This window comes from Gobius niger, assembly GCF_951799975.1.
Source record: "Gobius niger genome assembly, chromosome: 2".
Lineage (NCBI taxonomy): Eukaryota > Metazoa > Chordata > Actinopteri > Gobiiformes > Gobiidae > Gobius > Gobius niger.
Window position 1 is genome coordinate 21,051,867 of NC_136853.1, and position 23,706 is coordinate 21,075,572.

Here is a 23,706-nt window from a genome sequence, read left to right on the forward strand (position 1 = left end):
GTCTATCTGAGGTGCACACAGCAGAACTGACACGTGACACTCGTAGTTAACCTATCCTGTACGTCTGAACATTCATACTCCAACTCAAGAACACACATCCAGCTACAAGTTATTACCCCGGCTGCTTACATGGTAAGTGAACCTCAAAATTACAGACAATTGAAATGCGAGGCAATGAGAAATCTGCTTTAGCAATTATCTGAATCAAATAAAAGTGTAAAATTGTGTTCATTATCAAAGATTGGCATTTCATTTGTGGGGGAAAAAACTTGGTAAAATGTACATATAAATGTCTGTCTCATTTTACTGTCTCTAACCCAACTATTCCAGTTAGCGTGTGGGTGCCAGAGCTTTATCGAAACGATAGAGACACAGTATAAAAACAATCCCTTATCCTGAGCAAGCAGGATAAGGGCGCTGCTGTCTTGTTGGCTTGTGTGCGTGTGCATAAGGGAGACGACAGCAGACAGACGGGCTCTAAGGGATTACAGAACTGGACAGTGCTTCGTAACTCATCAAGACCATCACTGCCCACAGACAGACAGGCTGCAATGAATGCAGATGTCTCACTGATAGGAATCTGTGACCAGTATGCAGCAAAATCATTTATTTCCTGGCAACACCACAGATGCCATCCTGCTAAGACTTCAGTAACGTCAGTATCAGATCTCGGTTTAAATATTGCTGATAATGACCTTAAACTCTTTGGTGGGGCTGGGACAGAGCGCTTTTGTTGTGATACAATATATATTTTGCGATACATGAACCAAGCCGTAACGAGTCCAAATGCAGCCCTATCCCTGAGCACGGCCTCCGGGCTCTCCCTAAGGAGCAGCAGCAGGAGTGAAGCGACAAAAGTAACACAAACGATTGACATAGTTTAAATATAAATTTGAGTATGATGAAGGGCCAGGTTCATAATCTTAAGCGCAGCCACATCACTGGAGAATGCCGCGTGGTTTTGCTTTGCATTTCGCGGGCAACTAAAAATAGCCATTTCCTTCCATGACAGTTCCAACATGAAGCTGAGCCGGAGCTGAGAGCACATTTTACCATATTGGCGGTGAACAAACCTGAATTTTTTCTTAAAAATTCATTTAAAGTTGAGGAAATGCACATAATATGCTCCAGTTTGCATTCGTATTAGCGAAATATGAGCCGTTATATTGATAAGTAGTTGATGGCTCTGGAGTCATCCTCCTTCGAGACTTTTATGCACAAGTTTTCACATTTCATGTTTCTATTCAAAATCATGTTTAGTTTAGCTCCATTTATCCTGCAATCTCAGACTATTTCCTAAATAGTAGATATAGGCAATATCTCTTTAAACACCTACAAAATGCAAATAATGAGAGACAGATTAATGATGAATAAAAATAGCTCGATGGCTTTTTTTATGACCCCGTTCTTCAAAATAATGGAGAGAAATAATCCCTAGCGAAACCACTGCTTTAGGACTTAGATTGATATTTTTGATAAATGGAAATTCACAAGTTTATGATCTTACTTGCAACTCCAGATGCGAGGCCATACAGAAGACCGCCCTCTGCTTTTGCTTCAAATATGTGAGTTGCCGGTGGTGGACATTTTTCTTGTCTGATGAAGTTGTAAAGCAGCGTCTTTACAATGCGACTTGTTAAAGATAAACTGAAAAACAGCAGTTGCATGGTTACAAACTATTGCCTAAAATGTTCATTGAAAGAAGAATGTAATTAAAACACCATCAGTGAATCGGCTTACCATCTACCCTTCATTACGTGTTGGTATATTAAACCATCTCGCCGGATGTCTTTACTGAAGAGCTGGTATGAAAAGAAGACCAGCAGTGTGGTCACTGCTTCAAACAAGATGCTGTAAGTTATGTCTCTATATAAACATAAAGAACATACAAAATATGGTTATTAGACCAGTACAAACAGAATTCAAATCCAAGTACAAATAATATAAAGGGTTGTTGTTATTACAGGTGTTATTAATCAGTATGATGAATCTTAGTCACATTTTTAAAGCAATTCACTGTCTACAGCCTAGGGTGATTCTATCGATATTTATTAAATGTGTGTTTCCCTTGTCATTATTTTGACCAGTGGGCCGCGTTTTTTTTTTTTCCCACGATGGGAAAGGCCACATTTGCATATCGACGTTACAATGCTAGCTGAAACGAATCCAAACTATTCCCTTAACCCGAACCCTAAGGATAAAGCAGTAGAGGCACAGACGATGCCCTCCTGCCTAACATTGTCACCAAACATCTCAGGCAAAGGCATACAGGGTCATATTTTTAGATTTCAGTTCAGCTTTAAATTCAATTTAGATTCATATCCTTTGAAAGAGACTTGCCAACCTCAACATCAATTCAGGACTATTTCTATGGGTCAGACAGTCCTCTCTGTGTGAGGAAAAGCACATCAGACAGGCTCACTGTGCACACAAGGGAGCGTATTATCGCCGGTTATATTCAGTCTTTTTAAGCCCAGATCAACTTCCAAAGCAGTGCTGAGGAGGTGTTCAAAACGGGCTCTCAGCCACAAACATGCTTTTAAAGGTGCATCCTTCTGATCCTCTGACAGAGAGACAACGGCCTTCATCCTGGCCTTCTGCACAGGTTTTTAGTAGTAGGAGAAACCCTAGTACCCGAAGGAAACCTACGCAGACACGAGGAGAACATGCAAATTCCACACAGAAAGGCCCCGTGCAGGTGGGAATCAAACCCGGACCTTCTAGCTGTGATCTAAATAATAAACTCTGACTGTAACACTGACATTTGTAATCATAGGGGCTTGGTACTTGTCCCTTGAAAGAATATATTTATATTTTTTCATAGATACATACAAACTCAGCATTAGTCTTGGCTATACTCACAGCAGGGGCACTTCAACAATCAGGTGAATAAGATTGGACAGTAGCTCCTCGAGGGGGTCCTCACTGTTGGTTTCTACGCGGGGGGGCATACAATGAGGCATACAATGAGGCACAGGGTAAATGGCCGGTCCTATAGGTCAAGCAGTATCCTTAGCCTCTATGACGCTCCGGGATCATTTGCTTTTTCGGGTTTCTGGTACATTTTTACTGCTGATGGATTGGTCTCCATGTTTACATATATTCCATCCAGAAAACCAAAAAACCTGAAAGAAAATGGTCTTGGAGCGTCATAGAGGCCAAAAGGCGCCATAACCACACATACGGCCGCTAAGTTTTTGTCATTCCTTTTACTGAACTACAAAAACTCTCCACATAATAATGGTACAGTCCCGTGGCATCGTCATCAAGAAGTTGTTGCATGTGGCACCAACAGTCTAATCAAATCAATGACTCTCTCTCTGTCTTCTATGTTTTACATTGTGTGGAGATGCGGAGAGGGGGGGGGTTGTCACATCACACCTGTTACCAAATTTTAATGTGTAAAAGTATGTTTCTGTTCACACTTATTTAATCAATATAGGAAATGCGTCTGTGCTAGTTAGCATTAGCTTGCAATTGGCAAAATGGTCTAATTATGTCATTCTTGTTAATGTGATTTCTGTTACCAGGAAGAGAAATAGTAAAAATCCATTCAAAAAATAATCAAACATATGCCAATTCAATTTTTTTAATAATGGGTTTGGTCTCTAAAGAAATATTATAATTTCTAAAAGATTTAGATTTAGTGTCAGTCTGAATCAGATTTGATGCTTTAATTAACCTTTATAAAGGCATTAATTTTGGCATAATTCATTTAATGACTTTTAGTGCTTTTTAATGCCCTGCGGAAACCCCGGTTATAATACTGTAAGTGCCAATGATCAGGCCATCTCACCTCCACTGGAGCCTGGAGCCCTCTCCTGGTAACAAAACTGTAGGTGCAGCTCCTCTTCATTAATCTCCCTGATGAACACCTTAAGCAGGCAGCGAATCATGAACAGTGCATTGTGAGCCTGCCATATAAACAGCTGACTGAAAAAGAGAAATTAATAGATAAATAAATAAATAACTTCACAACATAATAAGTTCAGAACAAGTTCAATCTTCTAACTTAAAATTAAACAACTGCACTTATAGCTTAACAAGAAGCCAAAGCTTCTTCATGGCTGTTTTTTGTGACATCAAGTCCACCAGATATAGAGGTAGTAAAAGGTGGCTGTAGTCAGCCCTGCGGAATCAGAGCTGCAGTAGGGGGGGAATTCTCATCTCTCAGCTGAGCAGTGCTTTCCTTCTTGAGGGAGCAAGTGCACAGAACTGGCAGCCTCAGACCGGAACCTATCGAACCCGTGACCCATCCGAACCAGAGAAAGCCCTGCTATGGGACGTGCTTCAATTCCCCTGCTGAGCGCGCGGTCAGCAGAAGACCATATGCACGCGGCTCAAAGCGGGACATTACGGACCGGTGCGGACCATAGAAAGTTGCAGGGCAGTCGAAGGTTCCGGCAACACAAAAACGTATGTTCAAACAGCAAAAATCAAGCCAGCCATTTTACTCACTCTTGACATTCTGTAGATATCTTTAGCTCTTTTGTCCTCCCAAGGAAAATTCTTACAAGGGCACCAAAGTTTCCAGTCCTGGGGTTGTTTTCAACTACAAAAAGTCAAAATATTGTTTATGTGCAAAATGTATTCTGCTTCTAAAATGCAAAAACTTACTGAGCATCCTGGCAAATGGGACGACTGCTTCTTCTAATAACTTTGCGTCACCACTGCAAACACGATCATAAAATAAAAACACATCATTTTGGCTTTTTTTTTCTTTCTAAGTGTTATTATTACCTGCAAGTTGGACTAATAAACGTGAATGAGATGAGCTGGTTCCAGAAGGGGTCATTTTCTGAAATGATCTCAGTTCCAACTAAAGCTTTAAGACTTGTATTTTCTGATAAGTCGCTGATCTGGCTCGTATTGGCTCCCATTTTCGCCAATAGCAAAACAGTTCTGAAAAATATACAAAAAAAGTGAACGGTGTTATGTAATGATTAGTATAGTATAGTATAGTATAGTATAGTATAGTATAGTATAGTATAGTATAGTATAGTATAGTATAGTATAGTATAGTATAGTATAGTATAGTATAGTATAGTATAGTATAGTAGAGTAGAGTAGAGTAGAGTAGAGTAGAGTAGAGTAGAGTAGAGTAGAGTAGAGTAGAGTAGACAGAGGCAGGTAGTTACATTTATTCAAATATATGTATTTGAGTAACTTTTGGAAGGATCTACTTCACTTTACTTCTACTTCAGTAAAATCATGATGAAGTATCTGTACTCTTAAAAATCAAAATATGTGTCAAATGCTTCATTTTAAAAATAAAATATACGTAGTTCGTCTCATGCACCTTGTTCTTTAGAATTATTTGTTTTTTCTGTATTTTCATGCCATTTTCTTGGTAATTTTGTTTGGAAATATTACAATTTCCACATGATTTTATGTTTTGTTTGACACAATTTATGGCGTCATTGAAAATAAATCTGACCTTTTCGCTCATACAGGAAAGTCGAAAGTTTCTCTTCAGTAAATATTTTAGCTACTCCACCCACCTCTGAGAGTACAGAGGTTATGCAGCAGATTGTAAATAGAAATGGAACAAGGTAAACAATCACATAAGATGGAACGTCAAATTGAGGGACAATTAAATTCAAAGAATACCACAAGAATAACATTGCAGAGAAGCCTCTCAATTTTCTTATGACATCACATGCATGAACTCAATAATGAGGCAACTGGTAAAGTCGTTAGATCCACTTTAGTCAAGGCATAAGTAAAGGTCTCCCACAGGGTGCTACATGGCCAAACAGGATGGAGGAGGTTTCCTGGCACACCTTTGATATACAGACGTGACCAGAGAGCTGCTCACACCAGCAGGCTGTGTAGTTTTGCAGGTTTGTGGGAATATTGATGCACGAAATCTAGAAAAGCATCACTTCATCGTTTCTAATTGTGCTGAGAAACAAACAGGCTACTGTGTTGATGAAATGTAGCAATTTTAGCCATGAGCACACTCCCTGTACATCCATGATACCAACAGACAGTGGCAAAATAACAAAGATCATTTCATTACATGTCATCTCTCATGGCTAACATAATACTCGGTAGAAGGTTTAGCTAATGAGTGCACAAGTCTGACATGGTTAAGAGAGAGACACATCCTGCTTGAATCAGCTGACCAGCGGCTTACCTGTCATAAATGTTTCTCTTTCGTTTCTTGTCTCCACGGATGTAAAGAACAACTCTCTTTATTCCGTCAGGGACCACTCGAGTCCTTGTATTTCATGTATCTAGTGTTACATTTCTGATACAAGTTAACTCTGGTAGTTAACTAGCAGTAGCTATCCACCATGATTTCCACGTCACCACCCCTTACGTAATGACGACACAATTTACGTCGGTGACGTAGAACAAAAATATTGAGAAAACGCTTCAAATTTAGTTTGAAGATAAAAAATAAAATAAAAAACACGCACACATATATGGGTGATTATTCGACAAGGGGTAAATTTGGCCTATGTTTTTACCAGGAAATTTAGAAATATTTTTGATAGTTCTCTGATAGTAGGCTACTTTTATTGAAAATATTATTTTGATTTTCGCCCTTTTAGCTCAACACTCAGAGGAAAGCATAATTTCCATCACACTCCACAAACCACAAGTTTTTATAAAATCGAGCAGAGGTGTTTTTTTGTTTATTCACAATAATAATATGAACATTTTATGCTGAAATTTTCAGTGCAGTTTCTCAATCTGTGTACTGTGACTTGTGCGGTCGTGGACTTTATTTTTTCCCCTAGTCCAATTAAGAGCCGCGTATTACGCCGTACTGGTGGGCTCACAACTAATTTTATATATATTTGGCAAGACATAAAAAAATATATTTTTTAACGGTAAAACAATATATAATAATATTCGGCACTTAAGCCTTTGAAGCCTTTGAAGTGGAGCATTCATTTATTCTCCAAACATTGGTTTTGATTCGGTGTTAACTTCACAGGTGTAATCAGCAGTGTTGGGCAAGGTAGTTAAAAATGTTAATATATTCTATAGTGATTACAGCTCTATAAATGTAATACTGTATGTTTGTATTGCATATTACTCTTTCAAAATTGTAGCTGAGTTACACTACTTTGAGTTACTTTTGGCAACATACAAACTGAATATAGCAATAATGCCACAAAGCAAAAGTCAGAGATTTCCTTTTCTTTCACTTTCCCCATTCTCTGTGTTTTGTTTTGAGGACATTATTCGCCACTGCAGATCTTATAAACAAGTACCTTAAGGTATATTTGTGTATCTGGTACTTTTGTAATACGTTATCCCCAACACTGGTAATCCGGTGTCTTTACTGGGATACAAATATTGTGTCTCCTTATCACATGGCACGTCCCCGATTTACAGTAAAGAGAGGAATTCAACAGGGCGGCCTGATTTCCCAATCCCCTTTCTTTTCCTTATGGCTGTAGAAATGCTCTCAATCCTGATCAAACAATCTAATATTGAACCGTTACATGTTTTTGAGGCAATTAATCATCAGTCAATAGCCGGTGATACAAGACTGGTCCTAAAAAGCAAGCAAATCCCACCTGCAGTTCAAACTATTGACTTCTTCTGAAAAGTTGGTCGGGTCCTCACACATGTACATTTGTGGATGAAAAATTTATAGTTTTAGTTTAAGAGCATTTTAGTGTTCTTGTCTTTGTACAGTTTTCCACATAGAATGTCTTTGATTGAGAAGTAAATGTTCAACCTTTGGCTCAAGCCTGTTAAGTTATTTCATCTATTGAAGTACATCTATTGTTTTCTAAAAATGACCTTAGTTCATACGTGCTGACAGAGAAGACCAGGAACTTTACGATTGTTTTGGTTTCCTGTGGATTGTCCCAGTAATGACAGAGATATTAGCTGAAAACTAAGACAAAAACAAATCTGTAGTTCAGTTACCAGTGACCACAATAAAACCTCACCTCCGTGTTAAACTGTAGGCTGTTTGGAATGTTGGGATGTCATGTTAACCAACCACCTTATTGAGGGCGTGGGTGCTGTCGGCATAGACTGTCAAATAGGTGCTGTTCACGTTTTAGACTGTGAGGATGTCATAATGTCAGGTGGGAGGCAGGGGCCAATACAACTCTATGGGAGAAATACAGTGTTTGTAATAAATCCCCGAAACTAAAATGTTTTGCCTCATCAATATTTTATAGTGATTGATGCACAAACCTAGCGTATTATTTTTAAGTCTGAAAGTCCTTTGGCCAACATCACGCTCATGTAAAATATAGGCCTTTAGAATGTTATGATGTCACTATGAGGTCACCTGCAACCCAGCGATAGGCTCTTTGTTGTGATGAGGTGAACGCAACCTATTCAAAGAGTAACACAAGAATAACATTGCAGTTATTGCAGAGCTATATATAGTTTTTTATTTATTTGGAGTAAGCCACTCGATGTGCAGGACTCAGAAGTGCGAGCATTTTAGTGCGTCAACTGTGACATAATATTTTGTTTCTGGGTCACACTGTTACAACTGCCCTGATCCTCACCACACCCCCATCAATCAACTCTAACACTGATCAGGATGTGCACAGCTCTAACACAAAGGGAAACTTACTCAGATGACTTTTAAGATTACTGCAGTTATTAAAAGACAGCTGCCTTCCAGGCTTTAATGTCATGATTTTATCATAGTTTTCATAACAGCAGCAGCTATGGGTGTAATGGTAGGCATATTAAGCAACCACAAGGTGGCAGTGTAGCCTTTCTGTGTGATGCCATTTGTTGACAAGTGCACGTATACACAATATTGTTGAACTCAATCACAGAAATTACTTTAGTTATCTGAGCCCACTCTGAGCAATGTTTTGTTTGTCGAATCCTGGAGCCGATTTGATTGCTCTATCCCCATACAAAGGAATAGGGAAGACAGGCACAATACTAACGTATGGCGAGGTATGTTTTGTCCTTTGGGCATTTATGTCATTTCTGTGGTTTCTTTATCACTGGCATATAATGTTAAGTGGTCATTGAATGTGTATCTGACACCACAAAAAGCAGAAACGTCATATATGCATGTTTTTATGAAACAGTCCCTTTTCTGGGGATTATGTGATTTTCAATCACATAGTCAGCAATAATAAAACGTAAGCTTTTGTAACAATCAAAAATAATTAGTTTATTTTATTTAAAAATATGGAACATTTAATAAATGGAATTAATAGTATTATTTATTCATGATATATTGATATTAAATTAGAGAGTGTGGTCATGATGACAAATCAATAAAAACATAATAAAGCGTCCAATCTGCCCTACATATATACACGAACATAGAGTCACAACATCAGTCTGTCTTCTTTTCAGCTGCTAAAGGCGATCCATTGGCCAGGCCTTCTTTATTATCAGGCTGCAAAAAAAGAGAAGAAAGTCACAATTGTACCTTCCACATCCTAAAATATTTAAAAGTTAAATTAAATGTTAATCGGACAACACACGAGAGAAAATAAATAAACAAACACAATTATAACTGCATACATACCTTACATGACCCATTAGCCTGGCTCTGAATGTTACTGTTACTTGTGCCCGTCTCTGTGACGGCCTTTTTGGTCCAGAATTTATTAATAAAAGGGGAAATAATCGGGTAGATGATCGGCTCTAAGAACCTCTTGTAGACCCACAACAAGACAGGAATCACAATGCAGGGAATGCACACCATGGTTTCGGTTTGGTTTTTTGCCGAGTTGATCTAAGAAAGTGGAGGAAAGCACAGTTAAACAAGTTTTACTAAAATAATATCTTCAAACCAATGCTTACTTTGATTATCAACCTTTCTCGTTGAGGGCTAACAAAAATGCGTCATTGCTAAACCATGACTGACAAGAGTGTTTAGTATTTATCATGATTCATCATCATATTACGAATAACACTACATATATTCCTACACGCGTACATGTATTTAATAAGACACGTCTTACCGCCACAAAAACAGAAAACACACAACTCCTTTAGAAATATATCCTTTGGTCGGGTTTCCAGCTGAGAAAAGCTCAATCTTTTTGCACATGCGCAGTAGTGACTTCCGTATAATACGGAAGTTGAAGCCTGATGCTCACGCACAGCGCTAATCTCAAAACATCACCGTAAGTGGCCCAGATGTGACACGATTATAACATATGCGTTTATTACAGATTGGTAAATAGTCCGGCTTCATCAATTATCATCAAGTCGCCCTAAAGTTCTACGTTAAATAGTCCCGAGTAGGTCAATTACTGTCATTTTCTCTATAACTTGTTAATGACCATTCATAACCCAGCATGTTGTTTACAGACAGAACATGCCCCTGTCCACTCAGTCTCAGGCGGATGATGAACTCTATGTGCTGGTCGCCACATTAGATAATGCTCGTAATTTGTCGAACATTCTGAAAGCCATCGCGTTTAAAGATCATGCCATCTTTAGCGCGACACCAAATGGACTTAAAGTCACCGTGGAGGACTCCAAATGTCTGCAAGCCAATGCCTTCATCCAGGTGTGTTTTTGCAGAGGGCATAGTTTTTTTCATGACGTGGTTGGTGAATGTATACATCTACTCTATTCCACAGGCTGAGATCTTCCAAGAATTTACTATAAAAGAAGACGTGGTAGGATTTCAGGTTAATCTCACCGTCCTACTTGATTGCCTCAACATCTTTGGTGGAAGCGCTGTCCCAGGTCACTTATACAAGGGAAAATAGCCTATGCGCTTCAAGAGTTGGGTGTTGACCGTTTTCTTCAATTGTAGGAGTATCAACAGCCCTGCGGATGTGCTATGTAGGATATGGCTACCCTCTGACTTTGTTCCTTGAGGAAGGAGGAGTGGTGACTGTTTGCAAGATAAATACTCAAGAGCCAGATGAGCCCATTGACTTTGACTTTTGCAGCAGTAACGTTACTAACAAAGTACATTACTTCAATTATTATTATTTAAATCAATTATCAGATGATCCATGATTTATTTCCTGTGCAAGGTGATCCTGCAATCAGAAAGTTTGAAGGAAGCATTCTCTGAACTGGACATGACAAGTGAAGTGCTGCAAATTACCATGTCTCCTAACCAACCATATTTCCGGTCTGTTGATTTTACAAAGCTCATTCAATTCTAAATCAACTTACTTTTTTGTTTAACTTTTACTCCTTTTCATCTAGACTGTCTACATTTGGAAATTCCGGAAATGCACATTATGATTATCCTAAAGACTCAGACATGATGGAGTTATTTCAGTGTACAAAGACACAGACCAATAGGTGCGACTAAATACATTCCTACTACATATATACACATTTCAATTCAAGCATTAATGTGTTTCTTTTGATCATTTTTTCATCAACAGGTACAAGATGACATTGCTCAAACCATCTACCAAGGCTCTGGCTTTGTCTTGTAAAGTGTCTGTGAGGACAGACAGCAGGGGCTTCCTCTCCCTGCAGTACCTGGTCAGGAACGATGATGGACAGATCTGCTTTGTGGAGTACTACTGTTGTCCAGATGAAGAGGTTGAAGAGGATGGATCATAGCTTTACTGTTCATGTGAAGTACCATTAGTTCTCTTTAAATTCACAAATATGTCTCGCAATTTAATACAGGGTTAAATTGCCTAAACATTGACTCTTGTATATGGGTTGTAAATAATTCTATGGAAAGGATGTCTGAAGTTAACCATGCTGCATCTTGTAAATTCACATGATTTTGTACGGATAAATTGAGTTCAATTTATATGCCTTATTTTTTTCTTTTTTTAAACACACCAACACCAATTTGGGGGGGAAAATGTTGTGTTTAATCAATCTGTTTTTACATTCAAGAACATACAGTATTAGTCCAGAGTAAAAAAAACTGGCAGACGATCACTGAATCTCCAGGTGTCTAGAAAATCCTTCCAGTTACCTGCGAGCCATCTGCATCCTCTGTCTCTTAAAGACTTTGTGTTTTTTCTTCACAACCTTCACTTGAGGTGGCTCTGTCTCTATCTGAACAGGCTTCTCATCAGCCGGTGTAAGAAATACATCAGCTGTGACATCCTTTGTAACATCCTCCTTTGCTTCAGTCCTCTTCATTTTCTGGAGTTCTTTAACCATTTGTTTCTCCCGGACCTTGGCTGCTGCAGCGAGTCGCAACTGTCTTCGATGCTGAAAACAAAAAAGACCCAGTTGACTCATAGGCATATCCCATTAAAACTATCGATAGATTGACTTGGTTACCATGTTAGGAGATTGGAAATGTTCGTTTTCGAAGAGAGTAGGTCCTCCAAAACTTCCCTGAAAGATTTTGATCAGGTTTAGGACAAACCGAGGGCCTATTTCCACCAGAGATGCATCCTCCTCAATGATCTGGATTAAACAAATCACACACACACACAAAAATACAATGAGTTTAGGATTCTTTCCAATTCTGATTATCATATATATTTATGCTGGTCATTACCTGATAGTTCCGAAACCAGATCCTGTTATCGACAATGGTGAATGTGAGGACGTGGTCCACAAAGGGCTGACTCTTGGGATGATACCGTGGAGTGGAGAATGTCTAAATCATAAAACCCTGATATTAAATACAATAGTCAAACACTTACAAACTCATGTATATAATGCTGCACATCACCTGGATAAAAAGCTCCTTTAATAATGCATAGTGAGGCTCCTTGTCAAATGTCTGTAAGAAACAATCAAATATTAAACACTGATGAAAATTAAATTATTGTTAAATTATTAGGCGCATCTTACAGGATCAAAAGACAGCAGTGGTCGAGATCCTTTGAGGCAGTTTCCAGTCATTTTGAGTTCTGCCAGAGTGTGAACTAAAACCAAAACAAATTCACCCATAAATCCATTGTTTTTCTGGTACTATGGTGGCTACATCCAAAAACAAGCGTAAGACAAGTAGTAAAAACTTACTATTCTGAACAAGAAATTTTGCAGATGGTCCATGTGGGCTGTTTGAAATCCTGAAGATAGTATGAAACAGTTAGTCCCTACAGCAAATGTGAAACACATCTGTAGACTTGGACTTACCACAAATAAAGATCTTGTTTTTTCTTTGCCTCAAAAAAGAGGCATTTGTTGCAATTCTTCATTTCACACACCTAGAGAACATTTTAGTAAGAATATGTGCAGCACAAGAGCTTATTGATGTGTCTAAAGACTGCACACAAACTCACCTCATTGATGACAAATAGTTTATCCTTTCTGTCCATCTTCGTATCTACAAACACAAAGAAAAGCTTAGGAATGAATCTCTGACTCAAGTAAAGAAAAATGTCAACCGTCTTTCAATAAACTGTTATCGCTCGAGCTGCTTTCTGCTACAAAGAGCCAGCTAACCTTGAGACTCGGCTCATTCATACTTCATAAGACGCAATCACCATGGAAGCTCTTGTAACTGAAAACATCTGCTTGGTTACATGGCCAAAATGAGTTCATTTTGTTCTTGCAGCTCTCGGTGTAAGAACAAAGTTCTTGCATCTTGGAAGTATGTATGAGCCTTTGACAGGATGATATTTTAACTCAATTAAGAACCTGACTTCGGTTTACTGTACGTATGCTTTACTTCTACTGTGTGCATCTAAATGTTTGCAGTTGTTAAACATGTTCAACACAATCCCATGAAAGGGCAGGTGAGCTGCTGGTTAGAGATTTGTGCAGTAAAGTACATTCACCTGCTTTTGAATGAGGCATTAAAGTCCTGAGATCCTGCATCAGATGCCTTGTTCTGAAATTGACACCCCTGGAGGAGAAAATCAGAACTCTCTCCTTGTTGGTCCATTTCCCCTGTGGAAAATCATCACATTTGTGACTAGGATTTAAGCAATCAAACATGTAGTCCCCTCAACACGATACTCTCTTTAAAACACTACTTATATTACAACAAAAAGTCTGCGTTTGAAGGGCTGCTCACTTTACTAACGGGGCTAAGTTATCCATGCAACAACAATCGTGTGTACGGTCTGAGAAGGCTTACCCTGGACACCGGCGCAGGGACCGTCACTTCGTGCGTTTCGGGGTTGATTTCGCTCGATGTTTCATCTTCATTGGAAACAAATTTTACTTTCTTTGCCTTTTTCGGAGCAGAACCTTGTGCCCCACGTTTCCTCTTGGACGACGCCATGATGTTCGTTTTTTGGTAGATTTTTTTCTTCTTCTTGTGTTGTTTAATGGCGGTTGGCAAACAACATTTAGGTGCATTACCGCCACCTCCCGGTATGGAGTGTGGGCCGGGAAGGACTCCCTGAACCCAGTTCATCCAAATTAAATCCTCACAAATAAACCCGTTCTCATAAGAAACCTCAACACTGCTTTCTTTATCACCTCACACTGTCTGTAGGCAAGGCATGTTTATTTATACTGCATTTCATACACAAGGCATCAAGGGATGTATTTGGCCCCTGGGGTTCAGATGTGTAGTCCTGGTCTAAGCCTTGATATGGCCTGTTTTTGCATTGATTTAGTCATGGTTTAGCTCTGAGTAGTCCTGGTTTTGTTATTAATGAACTGAGCACATTTTCTGCAGTTTGGAATGACCCAAAATAGCAATAATAACGAGAATAAAAAAAAGGCTGAAAATGAAAAAAGTCAAATAGTAGGCTAAGCAAAAATTCCACAAAAGAGCGATAAAAAGTAACAAAAGTAACAAAAAAGCGATGAAAATGCAGCAAAAGTTGAACAAAAATGCTATTAAAAAAATCAACAAAAAAGTTACAAAAACACAACACAAGTGTGACAAAAAAAGCAATAAAAGTGCAGCAACAAAGTGACAAACAAGCAACAAAAAAGTCACAGAAACGACAAAAAAGTGGCAAAACTTTAATGAAAAAGAACGTGAAAAAAGCTATGGCAGCAAGGCTAGGAAAAATATCTGTTTAGATCAGTTTTGTAGGTCTTAGCTTTCAAATGAGGCGTCACACTCTTACAAGCTTTTAGATTTGGGAAAAGTCAAGAAAATGCACTTGGTTAAGGTGGGGGTTAAGAGGTTAATATGGTTTATAAGGCGACAATTACTTAAAATGCTGGAATATAAATAAAAACTTTTTTGATAACACCTACTTCTATTTGAGCAATGATAACAGCATTCTGATTAATTTATTTAAAAGAAATATATACCAATGTAATTGAATGGCCTTGGTCAAAGTGTTTGTTTAGTCGTGGTTAGAAGATAATAGTTGAATGTACCTAATATTCTACCAGTATTCTCAACTGGAGAAGCTGTTGCTCGGTGTATTTGTTTGTTTTTGCCGTTGTTTTATCCTGTTAGATTGAATACTTGCTGTCAAAGGGCGGTAGGGGGCAGCACTACTTTTCACTCAAGATAAATCTGCTTCGAAGTAGTCGAGAATAAACCCGCAAGTCTCGCGAGATTTTTTGTACACAGCTAATGAGAAATGTGCCTAGCACCGGCGAGGCTACAGCACAGAGCTACACGTCTAAAATAGTCTTGATTTGACCTCAATATACGATACGTGCTGCTGTTTCTGTAACTCCGGATTAAACGTTGCATTTTAAAGATGTCAAGCAGCGGTTTGTCTGTTGTAACGTCGCTTGATTTGCCAAGACAAATGCACAATGATTTGAGCTAATCCTTTTATTATTATTATTTTTTTTTTTTTACAAATCCTTTTAATGACATATTGAGTTGTAATAATAATAAAATATTAATAATGAAGTGTCACTATGAAGTCCTCGGTGTGAAACGAGATGCTGGAGACGATGATTTGAAGAAAGCCTATCGCAAACTCGCACTAAAATGGCATCCAGGTAAGAGTCGTATCTCGTTGTTTGTATTGATATTTTTAACAATCCACGATCAACCTGGACAAATAAGACTCACGTTTGTCTCTTAGATAAGAACTTGGACAATGCTGAAGATGCTGCAGAGCAATTCAAGCTGATACAGGCAGCGTATGATGTCCTAAGTGATCCACAAGAGAGAGCTTGGTGAGTCTCCAAATCTAATTTCCTAATGATTAAGACACTAATACGTTGTTCATGGCAGGTATGACAACCATAGAGAGGCCTTGCTCAAAGGTGGCATCAGTGGTGATTACGAAGATGACAGCGTTGACCTTCTTCAATACTTCACTGTCACTTGTTACTCAGGGTTCGGAGATGATGGGAAGGTATTTTGTGTAACCTTGCTTTTCTATTTTAAGTTGTCTGAAACACCTTTTTTTATGTGGCAACCCTAATGATGTTTTTATTTTCTTCTTTTTTTTACTCCAGGGCTTCTATGCAGTTTATAGGAATGTCTTTGAGCTCATTGTAAAGGAAGAGATGGAGCACAGCAAAGTGGAGGAGGAAGATGAGGATGATGCGTTTCCTTCTTTTGGAGATTCTCAGAGTGACTATGATACCGTAAGCGAGTTTAGCGCTGAAGAGAAAAGAAAAGTGTTTGTTGTTCTAAATTAGTGTTGTATTTACACTTGTACTTTCTACAGGTAGTGCACGTATTTTATGCTTACTGGCAGAGCTTTTGCACTCGAAAAAACTTTGCTTGGAAAGAAGAGTATGATACGAGGCAGGCGTCCAATCGCTGGGAGAAAAGGGCTATGGAGAAGGAGAATAAGAAGACCAGAGAAAAGGCCAGAAAGGAGCGTAATGAGCTGGTGCGTCAGCTCGTGGCCTTTGTTCGGAAGCGTGACCGACGGGTCCAGGCTCACAGAAAGCTGGTTGAAGAACAAAATGCGGAGAAGACCAAAAAGATGGAGGAGCTGCGACGGAAGCAGAAACTTGACCAGGCAAAGTGAGTAGTTTGTTTTAGTTACAGTGTCTAATTTAGTGTCTAATCTTTTTTTTTTTTTTATTCAAGATTGGCAGAAGAATATAAGGAACAGAGTTGGGCAGCCATGTCTGAACTAGAGAAGGAGCTGCAGCAGATCGAGGCTCAGTATGGAGAGGAGTTTGGAGATACATCAGAGAGTGAGGAGGAAGATCTGGACGTGGATACACAAGAGAAAGAAGGAGGTATATAGTATTTACAGTGGATTCATTAAGTATTTGAATTAGTAACTAGTAGGGCTTTAACGACTTATCTGTCAATAAAGACGTCGTCATAGTAACAGCGGAAAATCATTTAGTACATTTAGTACATTGGCCCTCATTTATCAACATTGCGTACACAAACGGTGTATGCTTAGGTGTAATCGCGGTATAAAACAGAGTGCGCATTTATGCACCTGTGCTTGCCGGTCAGATCTTTCCGTACGCAGAAGGATCTGATGGTAAATGCCACGGAGAAATTCTAGCGTCATTTGAATGAAACGCCCCAAAATATTTATAATCAGCCACGGGTTTTACGGCACGTACGCACGAAACATGGCAAAAAAGAAAATTTCTTCATCAGGAATTGATAAAGTTGTATTTAACAGATATGATATTTTTGCGCATGGGGAAAATTCAAAAATCCGTCAGTAACCCACATTAACCTTATAGCCAATCCAAGATCACATTTACAAGATTAAAAAAGAGGGGAAAAAGAAATAGGTTAATAATAAAAAGTGTTTATTAAATAAGCTGTAGGCCTAAATAGCCTATATAAAGAAGGGTATGCATTTAGTACATTAAAAAAAAAGTCTGTGGTAAAAAGAAGAAAGTGTGGATATAACGCTGCAGAGACTCTGGACCATGATCTGAACCAGCGAAAAGCTGCTGTTAACTCCGCGGACTCAGCGCTGGAGCCGAGGGCAGGACTACGCAGCTTTCAGCCTGAGCAGAGCCTTCCTCTGGGAGGAAACAGGTGCGCGGGGAGCTGACAGCCGACCGGAACCTAACCAACCCGTCCGGACCGAAGACAGGCCTACGACGGGACGAGCTTCGATCAGCCCCTGAGGAGAGGAGAGCAGAACCTGCGCACGCCGCTCAAACTCGGAGCTTACGAACCCGTCTGGACCGAAGAAAGCTGTGGAGCTGTCGAAGGATTTGTTTGATACCCAGGCTACACGCGCCACGGAATACGGTCCACAGACTTGATGCTCAGACCAGCCAGAACACGAAGCAGGGTGTTCCAGTACACGGCAGCGACCGCGAATGTGAGACGGGGAAGCCATCCACTCAAAGTTTGCGCAGCAGCGGTCTTTTGTTACAAAGAAAATATATTAAAAAAACACCATGAGTGTCTCTATGGCCTGCAGTCCAGGTTCTAGTGTCTGTGGTCCGGGCTAAGCCTCTGTGCTCGGCCCATGGCGTTGAGGAGCATGTCGATGCAGCGCAACATTTAATCAAGTCTCCCCATAAACTTTAAAGCTGTAGCCTTGTTTCATGTTTCAATCATCACCGAGGATTATATGCTATGTGGCAGTGTTTCCAGTGCGGTTTAGTGTTAAGTGAAAATTGGTTTATCATGTACACCACCTCCTGACTTGGCGTACGGTGCACTCAGATTGATAAATGCCAAAACAGGCAGTAATTTTTCATACACTCCACATACGCTCTGATTTCACCATACGCAAGTTTGATAAATGAGGACCATTATGTCTACAGCCCGTTAAAAATACTGTAATATAGTGGTTTATTTCCATTTTCTAGGTTATAACTTGTTTATGCGTTTACCTGTGCCTCAAGAAACCTCATGTAGGGCCATGATGAAAACACCATTAAGTTGATGTATAATAATTATGGTTTTATTTATTCACGACACTGAACCGACTCTAGCATTTACATGTTTGTTTGATTTTGTTGAACGTCAGAGTGGGTTAGGAAAGAGCTGTTTAAAACTATATGAAGCATAAAAAAAGATCATATTAATTTAATATTTTTTCTATTATTGAAAACGCATTCACAGATGCAGAGGAGCCTGACGATGAGATTACCTTTGATGACTATGACAGCAGTTTGTACTGCCTGGCGTGTGACAAATCCTTCAAATCCGATAAAGCGTGAGTACTCTACAACACACAATGCATGACCTTATAAAGTAGTGCTGTAGTAGTATATGTGAGCTCCTTTTCAATGCCACAGTTAATCAAAAAAAAAAACCCATACAATTGTTAAACAACTTTTGTTTTGCGTGTATTTGTCTAGTAAATAATCAGTCATATTTTTAAATATGTCTGTTTCACCTCTGTTCACAGAAGCTTCTTCTGACCACAAGGGCTAAGAAGAAGCTTCTGTGAACAGAGGCAGAACATTCTCAACTCAACCAAACCCAGTCCAGTCCATGACTTAAGCTTCCCTACGATGGATACTTCTGGACACATTTTTTAGCCAGAGTGCAAGTCCTTCAATTTTAAAAGTGGATGGGACTAAATGAGATAAACAGCAAAGTATCAGTATCTCATTTTAATGTTAGCTTTGATACCGGTTATCAGTTTTTGACAGTCTAACAGACTCCATTCTGCTCGGCGAACAAAGATTATCTGAGACAGAAGCACCATGGAAACAGATAAGACTTGGTAGTTCAGTATAAGAAAACTGCATCCATTATGCTTTTTTTTTGGGGGGGGGGGGGGGGGTCTGTATTGCAATAGCACTACAGAGATTGCATTATGTGATTCTTCCTGACCACAGTAAAAAGAATCATGAAAAATCAAAAAAGCACAAAGAGATGGTGGCATTGCTACGGCAACAGCTAGAGGATGAAGATGACTCATTGGGCCTGAAGCTGGAAGAAGAGGAAAGAGAGGAAAATAATGAAAATGAAGAGGATGATGAGGATAACGATGATGAAGATAAACCAAAACAAAAGTAGGTTGTAAAATGGAAACAAAGACGATAAGGACGACAACAAATATCAGTATAATTTATCCTTTTTTCCCTAAAGACTCTCCAAAAAGCAGAAGAGAAAAAAGAAACAACAGAAAATGACCGAAGTATGTAATGTACTGCTTATGTTATTTTGATTAGCATTGTTTATTGTAGCATTGTTTTTACATTTGTTTCCACCAAAGCAGAGTGCTCCTGAGGCTGAAGTTCAGTCGGAGATAACCACCTCAAGGGTAGAGGACCCGGTAAAACCAGAGGAGCCCACACAGTCAGAGGAGCCTAGCGAGCTTACTCCCACTGAGAACAAGAGGTAAGGAAGTCATTTTTGTCTCATCGTAAATTAATATTACATGAATGCAAACCCTTGTGTCTTTGGTGGCAGTACAATTAATTTCTAAAAACTCGAGTAGCAATTAATATTAAATACTTATTTGTCTATTATAAAATGTAAGTCAACATGAAGCTCAGGGCGTGAAGATTAGATCTTAACCTCACCAAAACGTGTTTCTTGATCGCTGTGCAAAATGCCACCGCTAGCAGCAGCATGCTAATGCTAGCAGCAGCATGCTAATGCTAGCAGCAGCATGCTAATGCTAGCGGCAATCAAGGAAACTTTGTTTGGTTCGCCTTAAGTCAGTGGTTCTCAACCTTTTAGAGTCGCAACCCTCATTATAACAATTAATGGGGTTGATGACCCCCGCCCGAATGTATGTGTCTTATTTATTCCCGCTGTCTGGTCACACCGTGTGAAAAACTATAACTATACTACTATACTACTACTATATATACTGCGTTCCACATTATTATGCAAATTGTATTTCAATGTCCAAAAGGTAAAAAAAAATATTATAATAATTAAATTGCAGTTGATGGATACCTGATATCTGTAGCATTACCACCAGAGAAAGCTAAAGCTGCAAGCTAACGCTCCGGTCATCATGTGAAAACGAGAAATACGCATAAATAAAGTCAATAAAACCACCATCTATATTAAGAACCGTTACAGTGTATGTGAGCTGGGCTTACTGATTTTGTAGTTTTTGATCACATTTAATCTACAATTATCTCCGTGAGAAAACCAGCATCCGCATCGAGCTAACATGCTCCGTTTTTTCCCCGTAAAAACAAGTATTATACACTAATAACATCAACAAAGCCGGCAACTACATAAAGCAGCCTTTATGATGATCACACACTGAGCCAGGCTTGATGCATTTGTGGTTTATTGGACACTTTTAATGAGCTGTAGGCGATTGTAACAAGCTAACTTGGCTAACCTAGCCTAGCCACCTGCCACCGTTACAAAATATGTCTCATAATTAGCCCACTTAAATAGTGGGTGGTACCTACACAGAAAAGCCAATCACTTCATTTCGACATTACTAGTCATCAATAAAGAAAGGCCATGATACAGAAAAGTGCAGACTTCCCCTAAGCCTGAGTTTACACGCTTATGAATATAAAATATATTCATATACACTGCATTCTAGATTATTATGTAAATTGCATTTCAGTGTCATAAAGGTAAAAAAAAAAAAAGCCAAGGATGGTATTGTGTCTCAGGGCTCTATTTGAATCACCGACATCAATCTCAGACGCCTGTGATGATTAGTTTTCAGGTTAAGCCCAGTAAAGGGAAAAACTACTGAAAAAGGACGTTCCACATTAAGCAGACCAACATTTTTAACCAATATGGGAAAGAAAAAGGATTTCTGCTGATGAAAAGCATGAAATAGTTGAATGCCTTGGTCAAGGTATGAAAACCTTTGATATTTCACAGAAGATTAAGCGTAATCATCATACTGATAAGAGATTTGTGGATGATTCAGACACACACAGGTTTGTACAGATAAATGCACAATGAGGACGGTTTCTGCCAGACAAATACATCAGATTAAGAGAACAGCTGCTACAAAGCAGCAGACAGGTATTTGAAGCTGCTGGTGCCTCTGGAGTCTCCCGAACATCAAGCTGTAGGACCCTCCAGAGGCTGCAGTTGTGCATAAACCCTGGATGGTCAGATGGATGGAGTAGTGGATGGTTGGTGAATGGCCACAATGTCCCAAAAAGGCTGTGACGCCAGTAAGGAGGGGGCGGAGTCATGTTTTGGGCCAGAATCATGGTGAGAGAGCTGGTCGGCCCCTTTAGACGGAGCTGTGCTTTCCTGAACAAAATCATGATCATGCACGACAACACACCATGTCATACCTCAATACCTCTGCATCATTGGCTGCTATGGGCATAAAAGGAGAGAAACTCATGATGTGGACCCCCTCCTCCCCTGACCTCAACCCTATTGAGAACCTTTGGAGCCTCAAGCAAAACATCTCTGAAAGTGGGAGGCAGTTTTCATCCAAACAGCAGCTCTGGGAGGCTATTCTGACATCATGCAAAGAAATCCAAGCAGAAACTCTCCAAAAACTCTCGTTTAATGGATGCAAGAATGTTGAAGCTGCTCAAAGAAGGGCTCCTATGTTAAAATGTAACTTGACCTGTTAAGATGTTTTTGATTGAAATAGCCTTTGATTTCAGTAAATATGACCTCCTAATGCTACAAATTCATCAAATGACCATTTACAGTTAATTACAAGCTTTAAAATGTATTGAAACTATGAGTTGCGTAATCATTTGGAACAGTAGATTTTGAGTTATTTATATATTTTTAAAATAAAATACTGTTCATCATATCCCATTCATATTATTCTCTAATGATTAAAGCCTTGAAAATTATGCTGACTGATTTTGAAATTTAATAAAAATATGATTTGCATAATAATTTGGAATGCGGTGTAAACAGGCATATGAATGCTCTAGTCCAGTGAATGCACTGTATGTTCTCCATTGTATCTTCTGTTGCGTCTAACACTTGTATCGCCCACAGTAATTCTGGGAAAAACAAGGCAAAAAAAGGAGCCATAAAAGATAAGATGAAAAACACGACACAAAATGGAGCACCGATAACTGAGGTTTGTATTCTATAACCCATGGTAAAGCTACTTGGTATGTTTATCTTTTCCCTCAAGAATGCTTATTTATTTGGTTTCTGTTTGCAGAAAGAAGTAAACCGCTGTGTGATATGTAATTATGAGTTTCTAACAAGAAACAAGTTATTTGAGCACCTTAAGACCAGTGGCCATGCGACTGCAGTAACACAGACTGCTGTTCAAAGTTCTACAGGCAAAAGCAAAAAGGACAAGAGGAAAAACAGATAACACACATTCATTTTCTTGGTACCATGGTTCCACAAAAAGCCACCAAGGACAACCTTACAAAGAAGAATTGAATGGAGCTCACTGCTGCTGAGTGATAAAGGAAACTGTCTTGTTTCAGAGTAATGTAAATTTATCACAGCCGATAATTGTGAATAAAGTGAGATAAAACTTTATTTGCACTTTTCAATAAGGTGTTTCCTAAGGCAGGCTTATTTGTTCCTCGTTTGTGAAAATGGTGCATGTATGACAAACACTCACCAGCCCTCCCCTTTATAAAGAAGCAAGTGATGGGGACTTTGTTAAAAGTACATTACAGTACTATTGCAATCTCCAAGTGCCATACTTGGCCCGAGTGTTACCATGGTAACATAAATGGTTATTTTACCGACAGTCCAGCTTGATATTTCTTGGTTTCTCACATGCTGCTGTTTTTCTCTCGCTGTGCTATTTTTCCCTCTACCAAGGTTGACTGGCATACAATTATGTTATTTTTCAAATCTTTATAAATCTTCATAAAACATTAACACCCAATGTCTTAGTAGGCTACTTGCAGTACTGTAAATTATTATAAATTATTATAAATTGTCATCGGCATTGGAAATGAACTCTGAATACTAATTTCTGACAGCTTTATTCTAATATAGTGCACAAAGTGAAAGAACACATGTCCACATTGACCTATTAAGCAATGAACGGTTTGCCAACAAAGATTTACAAGCCATTAAAAGTTTTGTTCAGAACAAACATTTCTATTTCTCAAAAATGTCCATTAAAACAAATTACACTTACTTCAAACACCATTCTTTGAAATGTATGT

The 23,706-nt window shown here is 39.0% G+C and overlaps 4 protein-coding genes across 6 annotated transcripts in view; 2 read left to right on the forward strand and 2 right to left on the reverse strand.

Annotated features, from left to right (window-relative positions):
• dym (dymeclin) overlaps window positions 1-6,315 on the reverse strand; it is a 37,764-nt gene extending 31,449 nt beyond the window's left edge. The window contains exons 1-8 of one of the 2 annotated variants that reach the window (XM_079551689.1): window positions 6,140-6,315; window positions 4,741-4,902; window positions 4,618-4,670; window positions 4,459-4,552; window positions 3,797-3,933; window positions 2,863-2,935; window positions 1,741-1,866; window positions 1,508-1,647 (exon numbers count right to left, since the gene is read on the reverse strand). In XM_079551689.1, the coding sequence (XP_079407815.1) occupies window positions 1,508-1,647; window positions 1,741-1,866; window positions 2,863-2,935; window positions 3,797-3,933; window positions 4,459-4,552; window positions 4,618-4,670; window positions 4,741-4,880 (763 nt within the window). In that variant the 5' untranslated portion in view covers window positions 4,881-4,902; window positions 6,140-6,315. Of the gene's footprint in view, window positions 1-1,507; window positions 1,648-1,740; window positions 1,867-2,862; window positions 2,936-3,796; window positions 3,934-4,458; window positions 4,553-4,617; window positions 4,671-4,740; window positions 4,903-5,685; window positions 5,805-6,139 lie in introns of those variants that run through there. The other variant, XM_079551690.1, reaches the window with a different exon arrangement.
• Window positions 6,316-10,087: 3,772 nt separating this feature from the next.
• rad1 (RAD1 homolog (S. pombe)) lies at window positions 10,088-11,621 on the forward strand. The gene is made up of 7 exons (XM_079581219.1): window positions 10,088-10,208; window positions 10,279-10,480; window positions 10,554-10,662; window positions 10,733-10,890; window positions 10,959-11,059; window positions 11,137-11,235; window positions 11,322-11,621. Exons 2-7 carry the CDS (start codon window positions 10,286-10,288, stop codon window positions 11,503-11,505), a joined length of 846 nt encoding a protein of 281 aa, XP_079437345.1. The 5' UTR covers window positions 10,088-10,208; window positions 10,279-10,285; the 3' UTR covers window positions 11,506-11,621.
• Window positions 11,622-11,760: 139 nt separating this feature from the next.
• On the reverse strand, window positions 11,761-14,117 carry bxdc2 (brix domain containing 2). The gene is made up of 10 exons (XM_079551614.1): window positions 13,946-14,117; window positions 13,644-13,755; window positions 13,146-13,189; window positions 13,000-13,070; window positions 12,883-12,932; window positions 12,712-12,785; window positions 12,590-12,640; window positions 12,413-12,514; window positions 12,190-12,318; window positions 11,761-12,117 (listed from the first exon to the last, which is right to left on the reverse strand). Exons 1-10 carry the CDS (start codon window positions 14,090-14,092, stop codon window positions 11,872-11,874), a joined length of 1,026 nt encoding a protein of 341 aa, XP_079407740.1. The 5' UTR covers window positions 14,093-14,117; the 3' UTR covers window positions 11,761-11,871.
• A 1,222-nt stretch (window positions 14,118-15,339) lies between these two features.
• Window positions 15,340-23,061, forward strand: dnajc21 (DnaJ heat shock protein family (Hsp40) member C21). Of its 2 annotated transcripts, none has more exons than XM_079551568.1 (12): window positions 15,340-15,735; window positions 15,822-15,915; window positions 15,974-16,097; window positions 16,201-16,332; window positions 16,416-16,720; window positions 16,787-16,941; window positions 18,758-18,851; window positions 19,483-19,659; window positions 19,736-19,784; window positions 19,863-19,987; window positions 22,559-22,643; window positions 22,731-23,061. In XM_079551568.1, the coding sequence occupies exons 1-12, from the start codon at window positions 15,639-15,641 to the stop codon at window positions 22,887-22,889; spliced, it is 1,596 nt and encodes a 531-aa protein (XP_079407694.1). In that variant the 5' UTR covers window positions 15,340-15,638; the 3' UTR covers window positions 22,890-23,061. The 2 variants fall into 2 exon arrangements, with proteins under 2 accessions (XP_079407694.1, XP_079407695.1); XM_079551569.1 differs by having other exon boundaries at window positions 19,866-19,987.
• The last annotated feature ends 645 nt before the right edge of the window (window positions 23,062-23,706 follow it).

Coding starts and splice junctions, on each gene's coding strand:
- rad1 (XM_079581219.1), top strand. CDS start 10,286: ATGCCCCTGTCCACTCAGTCTCAGGCGGATGATGAACTCTATGTGCTG. Junction 10,663..10,732: donor TGGTGGAAGCGCTGTCCCAG/GTCACTTATACA, acceptor CTTCAATTGTAG/GAGTATCAACAGCCCTGCGG. Junction 11,060..11,136: donor CCTAACCAACCATATTTCCG/GTCTGTTGATTT, acceptor CTTTTCATCTAG/ACTGTCTACATTTGGAAATT.
- bxdc2 (XM_079551614.1), bottom strand. CDS start 14,092: ATGGCGTCGTCCAAGAGGAAACGTGGGGCACAAGGTTCTGCTCCGAAA. Junction 12,933..12,999: donor AAACAAGATCTTTATTTGTG/GTAAGTCCAAGT, acceptor TACTATCTTCAG/GATTTCAAACAGCCCACATG. Junction 12,118..12,189: donor ATTTCCAATCTCCTAACATG/GTAACCAAGTCA, acceptor TTTTGTTTTCAG/CATCGAAGACAGTTGCGACT.
- dnajc21 (XM_079551568.1), top strand. CDS start 15,639: ATGAAGTGTCACTATGAAGTCCTCGGTGTGAAACGAGATGCTGGAGAC. Junction 16,098..16,200: donor GGTTCGGAGATGATGGGAAG/GTATTTTGTGTA, acceptor TTTTTACTCCAG/GGCTTCTATGCAGTTTATAG. Junction 16,942..18,757: donor TACACAAGAGAAAGAAGGAG/GTATATAGTATT, acceptor ACGCATTCACAG/ATGCAGAGGAGCCTGACGAT.